Source organism: Eutrigla gurnardus (genome assembly GCF_963514095.1).
Source record: "Eutrigla gurnardus genome assembly, chromosome: 14".
Taxonomy (NCBI): Eukaryota; Metazoa; Chordata; class Actinopteri; order Perciformes; family Triglidae; genus Eutrigla; species Eutrigla gurnardus.
Window position 1 is genome coordinate 5,132,847 of NC_139937.1, and position 16,729 is coordinate 5,149,575.

Consider the following 16,729-nt stretch of genomic DNA (forward strand, 5'->3'; position numbering starts at 1 on the left):
CGTTGTGATGAGTTAACTGTTAACTGATGAATATTAAGTTTCATTTTTTGTCATCTCTTTGGTTTCATTCTGTGTAATTGTTTTTTTTTTAGATATGCATTTCCTTCATGTCCTCAGATTAACTGGGACTTTCACGTCCTTACTTTCCTCTATGTTTCAATGCGTGTAGTTGAGGCGGTATTTGGTAAAACCAGAAAAACCTCAGTATTTTTGGCAGACTCTAACCCAGTTAGTGTTTTCCAGTGTTGCATAATCGGACACAGATGAACCACTGACTTCCCAGAAGAAAGTTATGCTTGGAAATGTGCCACAATACCTCCCAGCCACACAAACACACACAAGCATAGACAGGCACAGACGTTGTGTAAAGAAACCCTTGCCAGTGAGCAGAGGCACCCACACCTCCCACCTTTTGCCATGGAGTTTCCCCTGTTTACACAGACTTCACCTCGAGCTATGGGAGGGGATGGGCCAATACAAAAACTGACTGAAGCCCGAAAAAATCTGTCAGTCTGAGAGCAATGGGTTAGAAGAGCAGCTGCATGGGCTTATGGGTGATAGCTGATTTGAGCACACTTGCTTTTCGGAAGCACCAATAACATTTTGGCGACTATTATTTTCTTACATCTTCCTTGAATCCGGACATATTAAACATTTTGACAGAAATCAAAGGAGATATCATCACTGTTTGTGTCACACTGCGGCAATGTCGGCCGACAGACTGAGCAGCGTGTCAAAGGAGGCGAAGCCAGAGAGTGTGTCGCTGCATCCCCTGGGCACGGCAGCTGCCCCTGAGCAGGAGCTGCTGTGTATCTTTGGGACGGGGGACTTAGGGCGCTCCCTGGGCCAGCGTCTGCTCCAGTCTGGCTACAAGGTGGTGTACGGCAGCCGCAGACCTCACAGCTGTGGCCCCTTGCCTCCGGGAGCTGAGGTACAACACGTCTCATGACCTCTTCTCAAACAACATCTGATAGACGAGAATGTGTGTTGCATGATGCTCCTGGACCAACTCAGATAACTGTGTCGATAAAAGTGCTGGCGGGAGAAGACAAACTGCTGTTATCAGACTTTGGAAGCTAAACAAGGTCACTGATAATGTGTGTGTTCATGTGTGGCTGCTCATGTTGGTTTTCATCTGTTGTGCAACATTAGCTGTAGTGAGCTGTCCCTGGACGTGCTGAGCCTGTTATAAGTAGGTGTGTTGCTACGCGTAATGGCCATGCAATGACAATAGCGCTTATTTGTGTTTTGCAGGTGATGAGCCACGAGGCAGCGGCCCAGTCAGCCGGTCTGGTCTTTATGTGTATTCACAGGGAACACTACGACTTCCTGGAGACAATTGCGCCCCAGCTCAAGGGGAAGGTACAGTGTGTGGAACAGTTAGATGCCTTTGTGAAACACAATAGTTTTCACAAAGGCATGTTTAACTTTTCATCTTCTCTGCTGGTCTTTCACCCATCGGAAGGTGGTGGTGGACGTCAGCAACAACCTCAAGAAGAATCTATACCCAGAGGCCAACGCCGAGTATCTGCAGAGGTAAGAAGATATCAGGCAGCACTGTGATGGAATGACCTAAAATATTGGGAAGTCTCATTGATCATGTTTGACCCGCGTGTTTGTCGTCCAGGTTGATCCCTGGAGCTCATGTGGTGAAGGCTTTTAACACCATTTCTGCCTGGGCCCTCCAGAATGGACCCTCAGATGCCAGTAGACAGGTACTGAATATGTTTGTGATATGCGTATTGCTCTTTTAAAATGTTCCATTATTGGTGTTTCTTCCTCTCGGCATTTCTGAAGTCCCTCTCTGCATTTTACAATTCTCTGATGTGTTCACACTTTTGACCAACACGTTAAAAATAATAGTCTCCCTCAGTAGGGAAGGCATTTCAGTCCAAACTATATTATTAACTCATTTTGAAGTTCTAATCAAACCAAATCCAAGTAAAAGGAGCCATATCTGAGGAGTCGTGTCTTTGCTGTGAATGCCCTCTGTGATGTATCCTTGAATCAATTAGCTCCGCAGGCTCTCTTAGATCTAAGCTCTCCATCACGTGCGTTGTGCTCTCACTCTCATGTGGGTTTTCCATTCATTTTATTTTCACCTGGTTGTGCGATCCCAGAGGATGGTAGAACCATCCAGTGTGTGTGTGTGTGTGTGTGTGTGTGTGTGTGTGAGAGAGAGTGTGTGTGTCTGTGTGGTGGTGTATCTTTATGTGTGAGTTGGTGTATTTGGAGCACAATCAGCAACATCACATAGGTGTTGACCAAGCATTATTCTTCGTTCGTTTTTACCTGCGTTCTTCAACTAAATATAGTATTTCATACAGAAAGCCTCTCCAAGTGCTTTCATGTTCAATCCTCTGGAGTCAAAGCACTCCTTTCATCCTTGCCTGTGCAAATGCAAAAACATAAATGCATAAACATGAAATAATGACATACACTCCTCACATGGGGCATTTTGAGTGCTTTCGAAACCACTGGTGTTTTCCACGCTCCAGGTGTACCTGTGTGGGAACAGTGCAGAAGCAAAGCAGGCGGTAGCAGTTGTGGCCACCAAGCTGGGCTTCACTGCTCTGGATAAAGGTTCTCTGTCAGCGGCCAGAGAGCTGGAGGACTTCCCCCTGCAGTTGTTTCCAGAGTGGAGGCTGCCGCTCCGCCTGGCAGTCGGCCTCACCGCCTTCATCTTCTTCTATGTGCTCATACGAGACGTTGTCTACAAGTATGTTGTCAACGGGGAAGACGTCTCCTTCAGAATCATGGTGTCGCTGGCCAACAAGGTAAAGACTGTTTGGTGTCTTGTGAGCATTTCTACCACTTTGAAAGTAACTCACTTGTATCTGTTTTCCTTACAAACCACTGTTTTTTTTAATTCCCCATCTTTCAGGTGTTCCCAATTGTGTCTCTCATCATGTTGTCTCTGTGTTACCTGCCTGGCGTCATTGCTGCCATCCTTCAGCTCTACAGAGGAACCAAGTACAGGTGGGACATCAGAACGGGATGGAATGTTATTTAGTGCCGGCAGAGAATGTATCTCACTATATTATATATTGTGTCCTACAAGTCAAAATGTGTTTGTTTCAGGCGCTTCCCTGACTGGTTGGATCGCTGGATGCTGTGCAGGAAACAGCTGGGGCTGATAGCACTTGGCTTTGCTGTTCTGCATGTGCTCTACACTCTCGTCATCCCCATAAGGTTTGTAACAGTTGCACACATCCTAATACTCCTTCACTCAATATACCTGGAATATCCAATCACATTTCTGATGTTAATATCAACCAAAACAATTAACGGCGGCTTTGAACTTGGAAGTAATCAAAATTTTAACTACAGTTGTCAGGAACACATAGCTCAAACTAATCTAATAACAGCCCTGCAATAAATCCTACTGTCGTGAAGGTTTTACTGTTAAGCTTGGACATAAATATATGTAAATTTGAGACGTTTAGAGGTATTTATAATATTTAGTCTGCCCGCATTGATATAAATTGCGTTACAGGTTTGTAGCTTTACTTCATGCTAGCTGAACTAAACCTGGCACCTGATTATGTAAAAAGTAAGAAGACAGAAAGAGTCATAAAAAGGAAGTCACACAGGAAAGAGTTCTCTGCAGTACCTGTTGCTAACGTGTTTGGAAGAAAGGATTATGATTAAGATTTAAGATTAATAGCACAGTCCAAATGAAAACAACTTACCTGGAAACACACCTACTGTTTCTCCAGGTATTCAGCAAAAACAACACACTGAGAAAAAAAACACGTAATGACATCGGATGCTTTTCCACTCTGAGTTTAATTTTTTTCATCTTGAGGCGTTCAGGGGGCTCCTGCGAAAACACGAGGTGCTCAGAAACATGAAAGCAGCACGCAAAACGTTTTACTCTCATTGATAACAATTACCACTCCATGCTGCTTCAACGCACTCTATGTGATCAAGTTTTGGGCAGTGCTTGGAAGACTGAGCTGGTTGCTATGGTGATTCCTGGTGGGGAAAAAGGGTGTATTGCAGGTTTGGTAGGGCGTAATGAAAATGTTTTTAGCAGTTTTCAGCAGGTTTTACTGGTAGTAATAGTGATAGCAGAGGTGTAAATACCTACTCAATTCGAAGTAATGTTACTTGGTTGAAATATACTTAAGTACAAGTAGAAGTCATGTTAGAGAATCCTATTACTAATATGAGGGGACATAGGGTTGAGGAAATATATGCGGGAACAGAGGGCTAAAGGAACATAGGGTTGAGGGAACATAGGGTTGAGGGAACAGAGGGTTGCTGTAACAGAGGCATGCGGAAACAGAGGGTTGAGGGAACATAGGACTGAGGGAACAGAGAGTTGAGGGAACAGAGGACTGAGGGAACAGAGAGTTGAGGAAACAGAGAGTTGAGGGAACAGAGGGTTGAGGGAACATTGGTTTGAGGGAAAAAAGCTGCAATAATGTCTGGTGGCTTTGAAGAAAGCAATTTAGCGGCTGTTTCTAGTTGCAATAAAAAGTGTAACTAATCGCCCCTTATTTTTTTCACCAACACAGACTGCCTTACTTAACACATAACATAACTGATTAAACATTTTTAAAACATTATGTGCCAATTCGTCTTTAGCTAACATTTGTGGGTAATGCTGCTAAAAGACATCTTACCATTACATGTTTTCCCAAGTTTGATGCCGAAGTCCAAATGCAGCGACATCTATAAGGTTGGGCAGGCAATGTTTACTCTGCATTATGACACTGTCACCTTTTCTGTGTTTGTATGCACATATGTCTGAAAGATATAGCCAGGGATTTGCATCCTCATTATCAGTCTCTCACTCTCTGGTGGTGTTTCCTCCGGACTGTCTTCTATCTCCTCCATGGTTCACTACGGTCCACAGTAGTAGGCTAGTTCTCCTTTTTCACTGCTGTTTAGGTGGTACATGACAATTGAATTTGATTGGTTGGCTTTTGATGCGATGCGTTTGATTGTTGTCTGGTCAAGTCAGTTTTTTTGGAGCTCACCATATCCACTGATCATAGTAAAACAAACAAATAATTTACTAAGTAACGGATGGGTGTAAATATAACACAATACTTTGCTTCATGTTAAGACCTACTTAAGTTAAAGTAAAATTATTGTACAAGTACACAAAAAAGCTACTCAGTGACAGTCTGGTTATTGCTGTAATTTGGCACCAGAGGTAGTCAGAGGAATTAATACTATTAGTACTGGTGATAGTAGAACATGAGGATGAAGAGTAGAGGCACTTGGTCTTTTTCGAGGCCCTTAACTAAGATGCAAAATTAAGGTTTTAGGTTCATGTCACAAAGGAAAGAGCTTTGTATCTGTTAATAGTATAAATCAATTGTAGTACACACAAATAAAATGTCAAACCTTAAGTACGTAAGTGCTGCTAAACTACCAAGTTATAACTGGCATCTACTCTGGGAGGATTGGTCTGAAATGTTATTTGATGACTTAAGTGTTGAAGTTACAATGAATGGTAAAGAGGTGGGAGTTTAACATCATGATCATGGACACAAAAGGAAGCGGGCGAGAGTCTGAACCCTGCATGTCGTAGTATGACAGTGATAGTTTTTTCACTTTCCTCCCCAGATATTATGTGAGATTCAGGATTGCTGAAAGTACCATCTCAAAGGTAAGACACAAACATGTTCTTATTCATGTACAACCATAAATTCAGATGATTTTGCTTAATTTCTGTACAGACATCTCACAAGTTTACTGTCACTTTAAGGTCAGAACGAACACTACGTCAGTGTTCGACACCACCACGGCCTGGCGTGCTGACTCTTACTACTCCATGGGGATTCTGGGATTTGGCCTGTATGTCCTGCTGGGAATAACCTCTCTCCCCTCCGTCAGCAATGCTCTCAGCTGGAGAGAGTTCAGCTTCATACAGGTGGGTACTGGCATGTTTGTCTGAGTCATATGATACGTGGGTATCTGGATGCAATGGAGTGTGAGCTTCGGTGTGTCACATTGTGGACATGGAATACAGGACTCTAGTGCAAAATGCTGTGCAACCCCCATCAACATTTGGCTGAATCCATATCCTGTTTGCATAGTGAAAGCGGTCACAACTGCAGGAATGTGGATTTTTTCCAGTGGTGCTGTCCGGTGGACTTCCAGGCAATCTGTTAAACAGATTTAGAACATGTTGGTCCTTGTGCCTGAGTTTTTATTACAGGAAATATTACACAACAGATTTTCCTGGAAAAACAAAAACAAAAAAGGTTTCTCTAAACTTATATTCTGGTCACATTTTTAGAAACTTGATCAGCCCACAATTTAAGAAGGTGTGTGTATACAATAAGCACTTAAATGTTTCCTCTTTTTTTTTTTTTTTTTTTTTTTTTTAACAAAATAAAACACAGAAAAAGCTCCACACCTTTTGTAGCCAAAATATTTGCCACTCGTAGCACACAACAAAGAAAATGAATGGCAGACAAGCACATGTTCTGTCATTTTTGTGCCATTTCAATGATATTTCATGAGCCAGCTCCTGATAAAATGAATACAAACAATCTCATTGGGGAATATAATTTGAGACAACTGATTATCCCACCCCTACACTGTGGCCTTGAAAGCAGCAAATGACAACCAGATTGATGATTCAGTTAACACAGAGATACATGCTCACAATATTAAACAGGCTCAGTTGGTACCCTCTCAGTGATGCCTGCTGGAGGTATATTAAAGTGCTCTATGAAATGTTCTGTGTACTGCCACCACAGCATTGCACCTGTTTTTGCTCTGGGCTGCTGAGGTTCAGTTAGTCTGGAAATTTACAGAGAAACTACTGGACATTTAAAGTGAGTGAAAGCTGGCAGACAAAAACATTTGCAACGATATTCACATCATGTCCATGACAGATTAGGACAATTTGTGTGTTTTAGCCCAGATGGAAAACGGAGGGACAGATAGCATGCTTCCAACTTCCTGTAGAAAGTCATCTGTTAAAAGTGTGTAATTTCAATTCTTCCCTTGCTAAATCTTCTACTGTGTTTTTACACAAATGTTTACCCCCCTTCCACACACACACACACACACACACACACACACACACACACACACACACACACACACACACACACTGGCCAATGGAAAATTAACTCACTACACTACAGGGAACAATCTCGATCATAAATGCAACTGGGTCATGTCAAGCTCATTTTCTTATTCCACAACCGTCCCCTTTACTCCAGCCCCAAATTAGAGCAGTGCTTTAAATGTTAAGTTATTCATCAAATGTAATTTGGGGTTGCATACATTATCCTTTGCCACAGTCTTTGGGTTTAATTCATGTGTATGGACTGGATCAACGTGCACGTATGCACGTTCTCCATCTGCAGTGGCTGAATGATCTCTCTCTATGTATGGGTGCAGTGTGTAGATGAGTGTGTGCACATGTGTAGGTCAAAAGCTTGCGTCTGTAAAGGTCAGTCTATCACTTAGTGAGCCTAGTACACAGTAATTCCATCTGTGTTTGTGAGAGCAAGTGCCTCTGTGAACTGTTTTTTTTCTCTCTTTCAGTCCAAGCTGGGATACCTGACAGTGTTCTTCTGTACCTTTCACACCTACCTGTACGGCTGGGACCGGTTCCTTCGCCCCTCTACCTACAAATGGTTCACTCCTCCGGGCTACATGCTCAGTCTGGTGGTGCCCTCCGTGGTGCTCGTGCTCAAGCTGCTGCTCCTCCTGCCCTGCGTGGACCGCAGCCTCACACGCATTCGGCAGGGCTGGGAGAGGACTGATCCGGGGGACAGCAGCGAGAAAGCACTTCTAGCATAGAGACACACTTGCCTTCCAAAAATATACTATCTCACATGAAGTATAGCCTATCACAGCAGCTCTATCGTCAAACAACCCCGGCTCATTGTTTTGGATGTCATAGATCCATAACTGTACATTTGCACCAGGATTCAAGTTATGATTTCATATCTGTGGGGGTCTCCAAAAAACAATGGATGAGCAAGTAAATATAGGCTAAAATTAAATAGGTGCGCCTTTAACAATGACTATGCGTAACTCACACATACATATTGTATGCATACAAACTGATCTTTTTGTTGAAAATATAGTTTAAGGCTACAGCCCAGGCAAGGCTACTGACTTGTGCAGGCGCAATTTTTTGTCGTGTCAAGCTATTGATCTTTAACATCAACATTACTCCGTATGTGAAAGGGAAAATAGATAGTAATAGTAATAGATTTGTAATTTAAATATTATGCTGTTGTATTTTTAGAGACCCCCACAGATCATTGAGTTATCTGTGTTCATGGCCAGTCCTCACTCTATGGGGGCTCGGCTCTGGCTCCCACCTAGCTCCAACACTGATTTGCACCTATGTTTCAATGTAGACACATCACTCAGACTGTCATTGTATAATCATCTTGTAATTGTTCTATTTTGTACATAGTATAAGACACAAAGACACTTTATATGCTTTCAGTTATGCAAATACCCTAAAACTAATTAAAGAATTGTAGACACATGAGAGTAGCCTTTCTAGTGTTAAATATTTTCACTGTGCTCAAGTACATACAGTATTGTACAGACTCTGAGACGGACAACTTTTTTGTATTTCCCTAAACATCAGCGGCAACAGTTTGACGTTTCTAAATATTGTCGTGCCTTATGTTTAGTTGATTTACTTTGTAAATTGAGATTTTTGGATCTACCTTATTATGTCATGTCACACTGAAGCACTGTTCAATAAATGTAAGTGTGGCTGAACAGCAGTGTCTTGTCTCTCTTCCACGTTCCCATGTACATCTCATGCTGGCTGAAAGCTCAGTCAAACTCGGGGAGCTTCTCCACGCAGAGTTGAGTGTGCTCCATCTCGTCGTCTCGGTCTGATCCATCTCCAGGGTTCATCCCTCAGGCTGAATCTGATGCCGTTCTGGAAACATTTGCTCCAAGCTGCAGCACCACAGGATCCCATCACATCAATGGAGAGAGGAGCGTGCAGACTCCTCCATCACACATCAAGTCCTGTGCAGAGAGATACAATATTTGGATGTGACAGTACTGAGGCCCCTTGATGTTGTGCTGCAGAGAGTCATTGTAGGTGATCGTGAAGGGAGGGAAGAACACATAGAACTGATAACTGGTCATTAATAGGGACACATGATCAAGCATTAATCTAAAACTCAGACTAGCAGGCAAGCAGTATGTTGTCACACTTGAGAACGCATTCAAATCACGGGGCACGCACGCAAACGCACACCTGTAGAAAGAGGAAGGAAAAGAGAAAACAGCAAAGGACACAACTGACACTGTAATAATTAATATGATTATGTTGTATTTTGTAAATTGTAGGAGGGTTTTTTTTTTACTACTAAAGGAAATTATTTATTGTTTAGTCAAGTCTTTCAGTTTGGCAGGTTAGACTGCATTTATAAAAGATATGGGTGGGTTTGACTTGTAATTGTACACTGATATGACACAAGAACCGTGGCTGCAATGGATGCTAAGTTGAACCATGCTTGATCAAACACATGTTAATGCAGATTGGAGGGGTGACCCGCTCTATCTATGTAGTAGTAGGAAATTAAAGCGCTCCTGTTATCGACAGCGGTTATGTTGTAGCCCATGGATTGTCGTCAATATTTAAATGTATTATTATAAGAATTGCTGATCGATCATTTTCTCGAGGTAGCTGTCCGAAGCTCTGACCTCAAGTGAAAACACAGCACCAAAACAGGAAGAGAAAAAAAAGAACTTTCCACATGAGCGTGCCCATGAATTCTGTTGAATCAACAGAAATGATTTCATGAGAGCAGACATTAATGAACAAGTAGCAAGTCAGTAAATAAAAACTCACATTCTCATTGCAGAAAACATCCTGACAGACTTCAAGGTAAGATCATGATGTGACATTGACTGTTGCCTTTCCTGCTTGTAAGGGATATTGCAATTTCAATACATTATTTTGTAATCCATTACACACTGGTATTGAATGTATTAGAAGCAGCACAAAAATATAGAATTCATTGCATTTTATCTTTGTATTAGATGAAGGTTTTGCTCCTCCTGGTGATGTTGACAGTGTGTGCTGCAAGTCCTCAAGGTAAAAAAAAGAAAGAAAAAAAAAGTTGTTTAAAAGTCCAGCTAGCAAAGTTCTAATAAAAGTGTAACAAGGAAGTACAAAGTTCAATGTATTATATATTTTACTGTGAAACAAGTTCTCTTTGGGTTTATGATTAATAATGTGTCATTTCTTTTTCAGCCAGCAGTTAACAAAATGATCTACGTATTAACTTAAGACGGACAAAAAGGCAGCAGATAAAACAATAAGTGAACTATAAGGCTAAGTGAGATATCAAAAAGAGTCTTGTAAACAATATTCTCTCTCTCTTTGTATGGGTCTTGTGATCTTCCGCAAAGCTTCCATTTTTTTCACTTTCATAAATTATGAATGATGGGTTGGTTACATGGAGAGCAGCATTTTTCCCCATATTTTCCTGAAAATACTTTTTTTTTAAACCTAACCCTAAATGTGTGTCCACAGATGATTTTTATCTTCAGTTCATTTATGTTCATTTTAATGTATAATCATGCTAAAAAGCAAAGCTGTAAAATGTCTTCAAAGTATCTCCACTAGTTGTTTGTAGTTATACATTTAATACACTCTGTTACTTTCAGACCTGTCAGGTAAAATGTTCACCTTCCCAAAAGAAACCAACACAGCGTGTGTGGAACTGATCACATCAAGACAGGATTTCAGTGCCCTGACTGTCTGTTTCAGGTAGAGTTGGTTGTTTGAACTGAACTCTCTGTACCTCTTACTGGGGAAGTCCAGCGTGCATGATCATCTCTGTTCTATGCCTACAGGTTCTTTACAGACCTCAGCAGAGACCATGTTCTTTTCTCCCTGGCTACACCCTCTGTTGACAATGACTTCCTGGTCTTCAGACACGCTGTAAAGGGCGCCATCAATGTCTATAGCAGAAACCAATTTGCAGCGTTTACAGGGCCGAACTACAAGCCGAACACGTGGCACTCTATTTGTTCCACGTGGGCTTCGGAGTTCGAACTGGTGCAGTTGTGGTTTAATGGACTACTGTCTGTGAGGAAATATGTCAGCTCTGGATCACACATCAGAGGATCCACTAAAATTCTCTTAGGCCAGGTACAGTTTTTATTGGGAAGCATATTGTTGATGTCGTATGTCTCTACCTTTGAAAGAAACATTTCACAAATTGTTTATCTTCAAACTCCACAGGAGCAGGATTCCCACGGTGGAGGGTTTGACCTCAAGCAGTCTTTCGTTGGCATGATGTCTGATGTCCACATGTGGGACCACGTCCTTTCTCCCTGTGAGATCCACAAGTATGTGGACGAACTGAACTTCACTCCAGGGAATGTGCTCAACTGGAGTTCACTGCAGTTCCAGATTACAGGCAGAGTGCTGGTCGAAGATAAACAACAGTCCTGTTACTAAATATTTAATGCAAAGTCAAAAATATGGGTAAGGGTTATATCGTTTAATCATATCAACGTTTGGTCTTAAAGCATTTCTTATAAATAAAAAGGTGGAATTCTATACATCTCTCTCTTGTACAGGAGCATCTTTCAAGGATTGTTCTAATATTGATCTTTAACATTGAATTGCTTAAAATCCAGTGGTTCTCATCTTCCAGGGTAGAGCACCCTGACATCCTAACCCTAACCCTAACCCGGATTTTAACAGGATGGGCAAAATGCCAACTAATTATTCATTTTAACATTGCAAATTGACTTATTACTTATTTTCTTAATTATAAATGACCATTTTAACACTTAAAATGGTCATTGGTCACTGACCCATACCTTACCATTACACTCAACCCTATCATTCGACCTCCACCGATCCAAATGAAAATTCCCAAATTGTTAAAACTCGAAACCCAAAGCCACACTCATTGAGAGTGCTAGGTTTGAACCCAAACCTAAGCCTAAATATGGTTAAACAAGACAACATACAATTTTCATTTCAATACAAAACACAATCTCAGTTACGCACCTTGATGAGTGAAGGAAATCGCAAGTGCAAAGAAATAGACTGCATTTGTCCTTAACTTCACCAAAACACCCATAAGATGTTAAAGTGACGTGAGCAGGGCCTTGATTTTGTAAAGTGTCAAGTAATTTTATCTGCTCAATAAAGGAATTCAGAAGGAAACATCTCTGATAACTAATGTGTGAACATTATTTATGCATACCGATCAATTGTTGTGTACATCTGATGAAACAAGGATGAATGTATTGAAAACACCGTTGTACACACATAGTTGTTTAGGAACTTTAAAATTAGATTTTTTATATATTTAAATCAATAAATAGTCAAAACAAGACAAGAATCATATTGCAGTGAACAAAAAGAAAAAAAGCATAAAATAGTCCCAGTTAAAGGAAAACACCACCGCATTTCCATACTGAACTATGTTCTGCTCTGATCTTAGACGAGGTGATACATACCTCCCTCTCCTCTGTGCGTGCACTCAATGGCTCTTGCACGCACTCCGCGCAGCGCTAATTTGCTAGCATGTAGCTTGTCCTTAGGATCCAAAGGGGGGTGAAGTTAGAAGCGACCAAGCACTTCCACGTTGTCCCTATTTAAATACGGTTACGTGAGTAGTTACACGACCCAAGTTTGGTTACACAAAATGAAACATGCCAATTTTTCTAAGCGGATAACAAGGATAACTATATAGTATGGCAGAATAACAACTGGAAGCACTCAAAACATGACGGGACTATATACCTTCTGCTTGTTTTCACAAATCAAGCGTAGCGTTAGTTCTGGCAGGCCACGACGTCGAGCTCTAAATCAGCAGCAACAGCGTAGCTGTCAAAACCGAGGAGATCAGCTGACGGCTCAGCTGACTCCCCATACCCGCTTCCTATTGGGAAATTGCATTCAGAGCGCGCTATTTAAACCGCTCTAGCCTGACCTCCCTCATTGCTTCCTCTGCCGGCTTTTTCAACCCACCTCCACCCCAGCTCCTCCTGTCATCTGTTATGTACCTTACCATTGTTCTTGTTGGTCTGCTCTGTCTGGGGTTTTTCTTGCTGCTACGCTCCCTGCTTATGCCGTTCATGATGGCTCATGAAGGGCAGGAAGGTGCTCTTCCTGCCTCAGGCTTTCCACGCAAGCGCGTGGAAGAGCAGGGAGTCCCAGAACAGTACCATACCGCCAAATGAAACTTGTGCAAATAAATAAAGATTCTTTTTGACAAAGTGGTCCTGACTGAACCCTGTACGATGCACGTTATAACCATGATGTTTGATTGTTCACAAACTATCTTACTACAACCTGATGCTTCCTCAACTGTGCACAAACTACTACAGGCGACGGCGTGCAGGTCACGTAGGTTCTATTGACGGAACTAAGAGGGGGAGCGGAGTGATGATATTACTGCGCCGACGTCGAAGTGCTTCCAGTTGTTATTCCGCCATACTATATAGTTATCGTTGTTATCCGCTTAGAAAAATTGGCATGTTTCATTTTGTGTAACCAAACTTGGGTCGTGTAACTACTCACGTAACCGTATTTAAATAGGGACAACGTGGAAGTGCTTGGTCGCTTCTAACTCCACCCCCCTTTGGATCCTAAGGACAAGCTACATGCTAGCAAATTAGCGCTGCGCGGAGTGCGCGCAAGAGCCATTGAGTGCACGCACAGAGGAGAGGGAGGTATGTATCACCTCGTCTAAGATCAGAGCAGAACATAGTTCAGTATGGAAATGCGGTGGTGTTTTCCTTTAAGGCCTGCTTCACTTACATACAGAAATACAGAACTATGATACAAATTTATCATATTTCAACATGATTATCAAATTATGTTGATTTGGTAGAAAACACTGTGCTTGGGATGACGCCATCTTACATAATGGTAATATGAAGCCACAAATAAAAAGTAGATAAAGGAAGGAAACAGAGAGAAATGGGGAAGCAGCGAGTGCACAAAACTCACAATCCCAGTCACGCTGCACACAACATCCAGACACACATTTCAAGGTAAGAACGTCACATGACAAACTGCAAAATATAGAAATTTAAAGTGGTTATGTTTTATGTAAGCTTGATTTTACTCTTTTCACCTGTTTTGTTGATTTTGTTTAAATGAATGCACAGTCTGCAGCAAAGTAGCAACTCAAAAGTGTTGATTCATCAGATCAAATACAAAATCAGTGTTTTCAATGGTGTCCTTTTCTTTTTGTATTCGATGAAGATGTTGCTGCTGTTGGTGATGCTGACAACATGTGCTGCACTCCCTCAAGGTAAGGAGCAAATTATTTAACATACAATGTTTCAGCACTCCTTTAAACCTTTAAATCTGCTTTACACACTCATTATTAGGAACAAAAGAAACTATTTTTCTAAAAAGACAGAAAGAAAAAAAGTTTCAGCATATGACTGCATTTTTTAACTAGACCAAATATGCCAAAAATCTTTTTATTGGCTTTATAGTACATTTGTCATACTAAACGTGTCCTTTTTGATTTTCCACACACTTCACTAAGACTTTGACAAAATTCACAGTGATTACTGATAAAACATAGACAACTAAAGTTTTAAGTTTTCATGTCATGATTTCATAAATGTTTGTGAATTTGTTTAATTTTGGCCATTTTTCTCAACACCCAAAACACTAGTGCTTCTTCCACATTCAAACAGAAACGAACCACCGATCCCCGACCATGACACAGTGACAAGGGCGGGGAACGAACCACCGATCCTCCGAACATTGGCCAATCCACTCTATCACCTGAACCACATACATCATACAATGTACAGACATTTACTTGTTCAGAACAAACAGATAGTGGACTAAAAGAAATAAGATTTTTAATACCATATGTAGTGTCTGTAGTTTTCTTTTAAACCCAGAAAGGTGTCGGTCGAGTGTTGATGCGTAGATGTGTGACAGAGTCGTGCTTCATAAAGTTCTGTCCCTAATTTTGTGCAAAATGACGTTCATATAATATATAAATGTACTGTATATTAAATGAATCATAAGTCATGTGTTACTGAAGGGATATAACGTTTTTCTCCCTTTTTTCAGATCTGTCAGGTAAAATGTTCACTTTCCCACAACAAACCAACACAGCTCACGTGAGGCTGACAGCATCAACACAAGATTTCAGTGCTGTAACTGTCTGTCACAGGTAGAACTGAATGTGCTAAATTGCATGAAAAAAAAAACACTGTATCTCCGACTGAAAAAGTTATATGCATGATCATGTCTTTGCAATGCCCACAGGTCCTTTACAGACCTCAAAAGAGACCACAACCTTTTCTCTTTGGCCACACCCACTAAGTCCAATGGCTTCCTGATATTCTGGGATGAAACAAATCATGAGTTGGAGCCCCATATTAATGATGCAAAGGTAGAATATGTTGGGATGGACTACAAGCCGAACACGTGGCACTCCATTTGTACCACATGGGAGTCTGCGTCTGGATTGGTGCAGGTGTGGTTCGATGGAAAACCTTCAATACGGAAATTTATCACCTCTGGATCAAACATCAGAGGGACCCCTATAGTTGTGCTAGGACAGGTACAGTTGGATTAAAAAGCACAAACTGTGCATACCTGTACCCTTCATTTATTGTGTGTGTGTGTGTGTGTGTGTGTGTCTAGTGTTTAGTTTTCAATACAAACAACACAGCTTTGATTTACTGTATCTCAAACCTGTGCAATCTACAGGAGCAGGATTCCCACGGTGGAGGGTTTGACCTCAAGCAGTCTTTCGTTGGCATGATGTCTGATGTCCACATGTGGGACCACGTCCTTTCTCCCTGTGAGATCCACAAGTATGTGGACGAACTGAACTTCACTCAAGGGAATGTGCTCAACTGGAGTTCACTGCAGTTCCAGATTACAGGCAGAGTGCTGGTCGAAGATAAACAACAGTCCTGTTACTAAACTTTAAATCAAACCCAAAATTATAGAAATCTAAAAATGTTATTTTCTGTCCAATGTGAAGAATAATTTACCAATGTCAGCATTTAATGTAAAATCAGTGTTAATCAAAATATTTTTTTCTGGCTCTGATCATTTTACCTGTTTTACCGTGAAGAGATCTCATCGTAACTGTGCTGTAGAAAGTCCCAAAGTTTCAAGATCAGTCCCAAAGATCAGCTCTCAAATGTCCCAAATCAAGTGGGTTTACCTTTTTATTCAATAAAGTGGTTCTACAAAGGTGTTGCTTTCATAACCATCTTCATTGTGGTGTTGAGAAAATAAATGTTTGACCAGAAAGGTACATAAAAAGGACGTGCTATGAGTGAAAGGTTGGGGTGCTAAGGCAGGGAAGAATAACTACATGCTTATATAACGGGGAATCTGGGAGTGGGTGGAGCGTGTGTGTGTCATGTGATGATGAAAGGGCACACTTGACAGGCAAGGAAGGATTTTCTGAAATGGAAGGAGGTCAGAATGGAAAATGTGAAAATAAGTTATTAATCAGCTATTTTTTATTCTTTAAAATAAAGTTTTAAACAAACAGTTTTTTTCATTACTAAGGCCATGTCTTTGGTAGTGATATTGCTTTCAAGAAATAAGTGCAAAATTCACATGGATTGTCCAGCAAAATATCACATTCATATACATACATCGTTCCTCATTGTACATCTTCATTAAATGTAGGTCTGCAATCTGCGTGTGCGAATGAATATGCTCCCTGACACATGAAATGTTCATGTGACATATTTATGATATGAGAATTATCACTTTCTTTACACCCTT

General features: G+C 41.1%; 3 protein-coding genes across 5 annotated transcripts; all 3 read left to right on the top strand.

The window, feature by feature from the left end:
* Positions 1-498: 498 nt before the first annotated feature.
* On the top strand, positions 499-8,727 carry LOC311024191 (metalloreductase STEAP4-like). Its single transcript, XM_084026492.1, has 11 exons — positions 499-931; positions 1,255-1,362; positions 1,466-1,536; positions 1,628-1,715; positions 2,499-2,777; positions 2,885-2,979; positions 3,082-3,192; positions 5,584-5,626; positions 5,726-5,890; positions 7,525-8,187; positions 8,258-8,727. Exons 1-10 carry the CDS (start codon positions 707-709, stop codon positions 7,780-7,782), a joined length of 1,443 nt encoding a protein of 480 aa, XP_083882618.1. The 5' UTR covers positions 499-706; the 3' UTR covers positions 7,783-8,187; positions 8,258-8,727.
* Positions 8,728-9,757: 1,030 nt separating this feature from the next.
* LOC311024384 (serum amyloid P-component-like) lies at positions 9,758-13,847 on the top strand. 2 transcript variants are annotated; one of them, XM_084026756.1, is made up of 6 exons: positions 9,758-9,853; positions 10,009-10,063; positions 10,639-10,741; positions 10,828-11,125; positions 11,219-11,464; positions 13,833-13,847. In XM_084026756.1, exons 2-5 carry the CDS (start codon positions 10,009-10,011, stop codon positions 11,435-11,437), a joined length of 675 nt encoding a protein of 224 aa, XP_083882882.1. In that variant the 5' UTR covers positions 9,758-9,853; the 3' UTR covers positions 11,438-11,464; positions 13,833-13,847. The 2 variants fall into 2 exon arrangements, with proteins under 2 accessions (XP_083882882.1, XP_083882881.1); XM_084026755.1 differs by lacking the exon at positions 13,833-13,847 and having other exon boundaries at positions 11,219-12,157.
* A 67-nt stretch (positions 13,848-13,914) lies between these two features.
* Positions 13,915-16,489, top strand: LOC311024383 (serum amyloid P-component-like; the record flags this gene model as incomplete). Of its 2 annotated transcripts, XM_084026754.1 has the most annotated exons (5): positions 13,915-13,995; positions 14,210-14,258; positions 15,044-15,146; positions 15,242-15,539; positions 15,689-16,489. In XM_084026754.1, 4 exons carry the CDS (start codon positions 14,210-14,212, stop codon positions 15,905-15,907), a joined length of 669 nt encoding a protein of 222 aa, XP_083882880.1. In that variant the 3' UTR covers positions 15,908-16,489. The 2 variants fall into 2 exon arrangements, with proteins under 2 accessions (XP_083882880.1, XP_083882879.1); XM_084026753.1 differs by lacking the exon at positions 13,915-13,995 and having other exon boundaries at positions 14,204-14,258.
* Between the last annotated feature and the right edge of the window lie 240 nt (positions 16,490-16,729).

Bases quoted from the DNA above. Each gene is read 5' to 3' on its own strand.
- LOC311024191 (XM_084026492.1), top strand. From the start codon at position 707: ATGTCGGCCGACAGACTGAGCAGCGTGTCAAAGGAGGCGAAGCCAGAG. The intron at 1,537-1,627 runs GTAAGAAGATAT...TTTGTCGTCCAG, and splicing joins AACGCCGAGTATCTGCAGAG to GTTGATCCCTGGAGCTCATG. The intron at 3,193-5,583 runs GTTTGTAACAGT...TTTCCTCCCCAG, and splicing joins ACTCTCGTCATCCCCATAAG to ATATTATGTGAGATTCAGGA.
- LOC311024384 (XM_084026756.1), top strand. From the start codon at position 10,009: ATGAAGGTTTTGCTCCTCCTGGTGATGTTGACAGTGTGTGCTGCAAGT. The intron at 10,064-10,638 runs GTAAAAAAAAGA...TGTTACTTTCAG, and splicing joins GTGTGCTGCAAGTCCTCAAG to ACCTGTCAGGTAAAATGTTC. The intron at 11,126-11,218 runs GTACAGTTTTTA...CAAACTCCACAG, and splicing joins CTAAAATTCTCTTAGGCCAG to GAGCAGGATTCCCACGGTGG.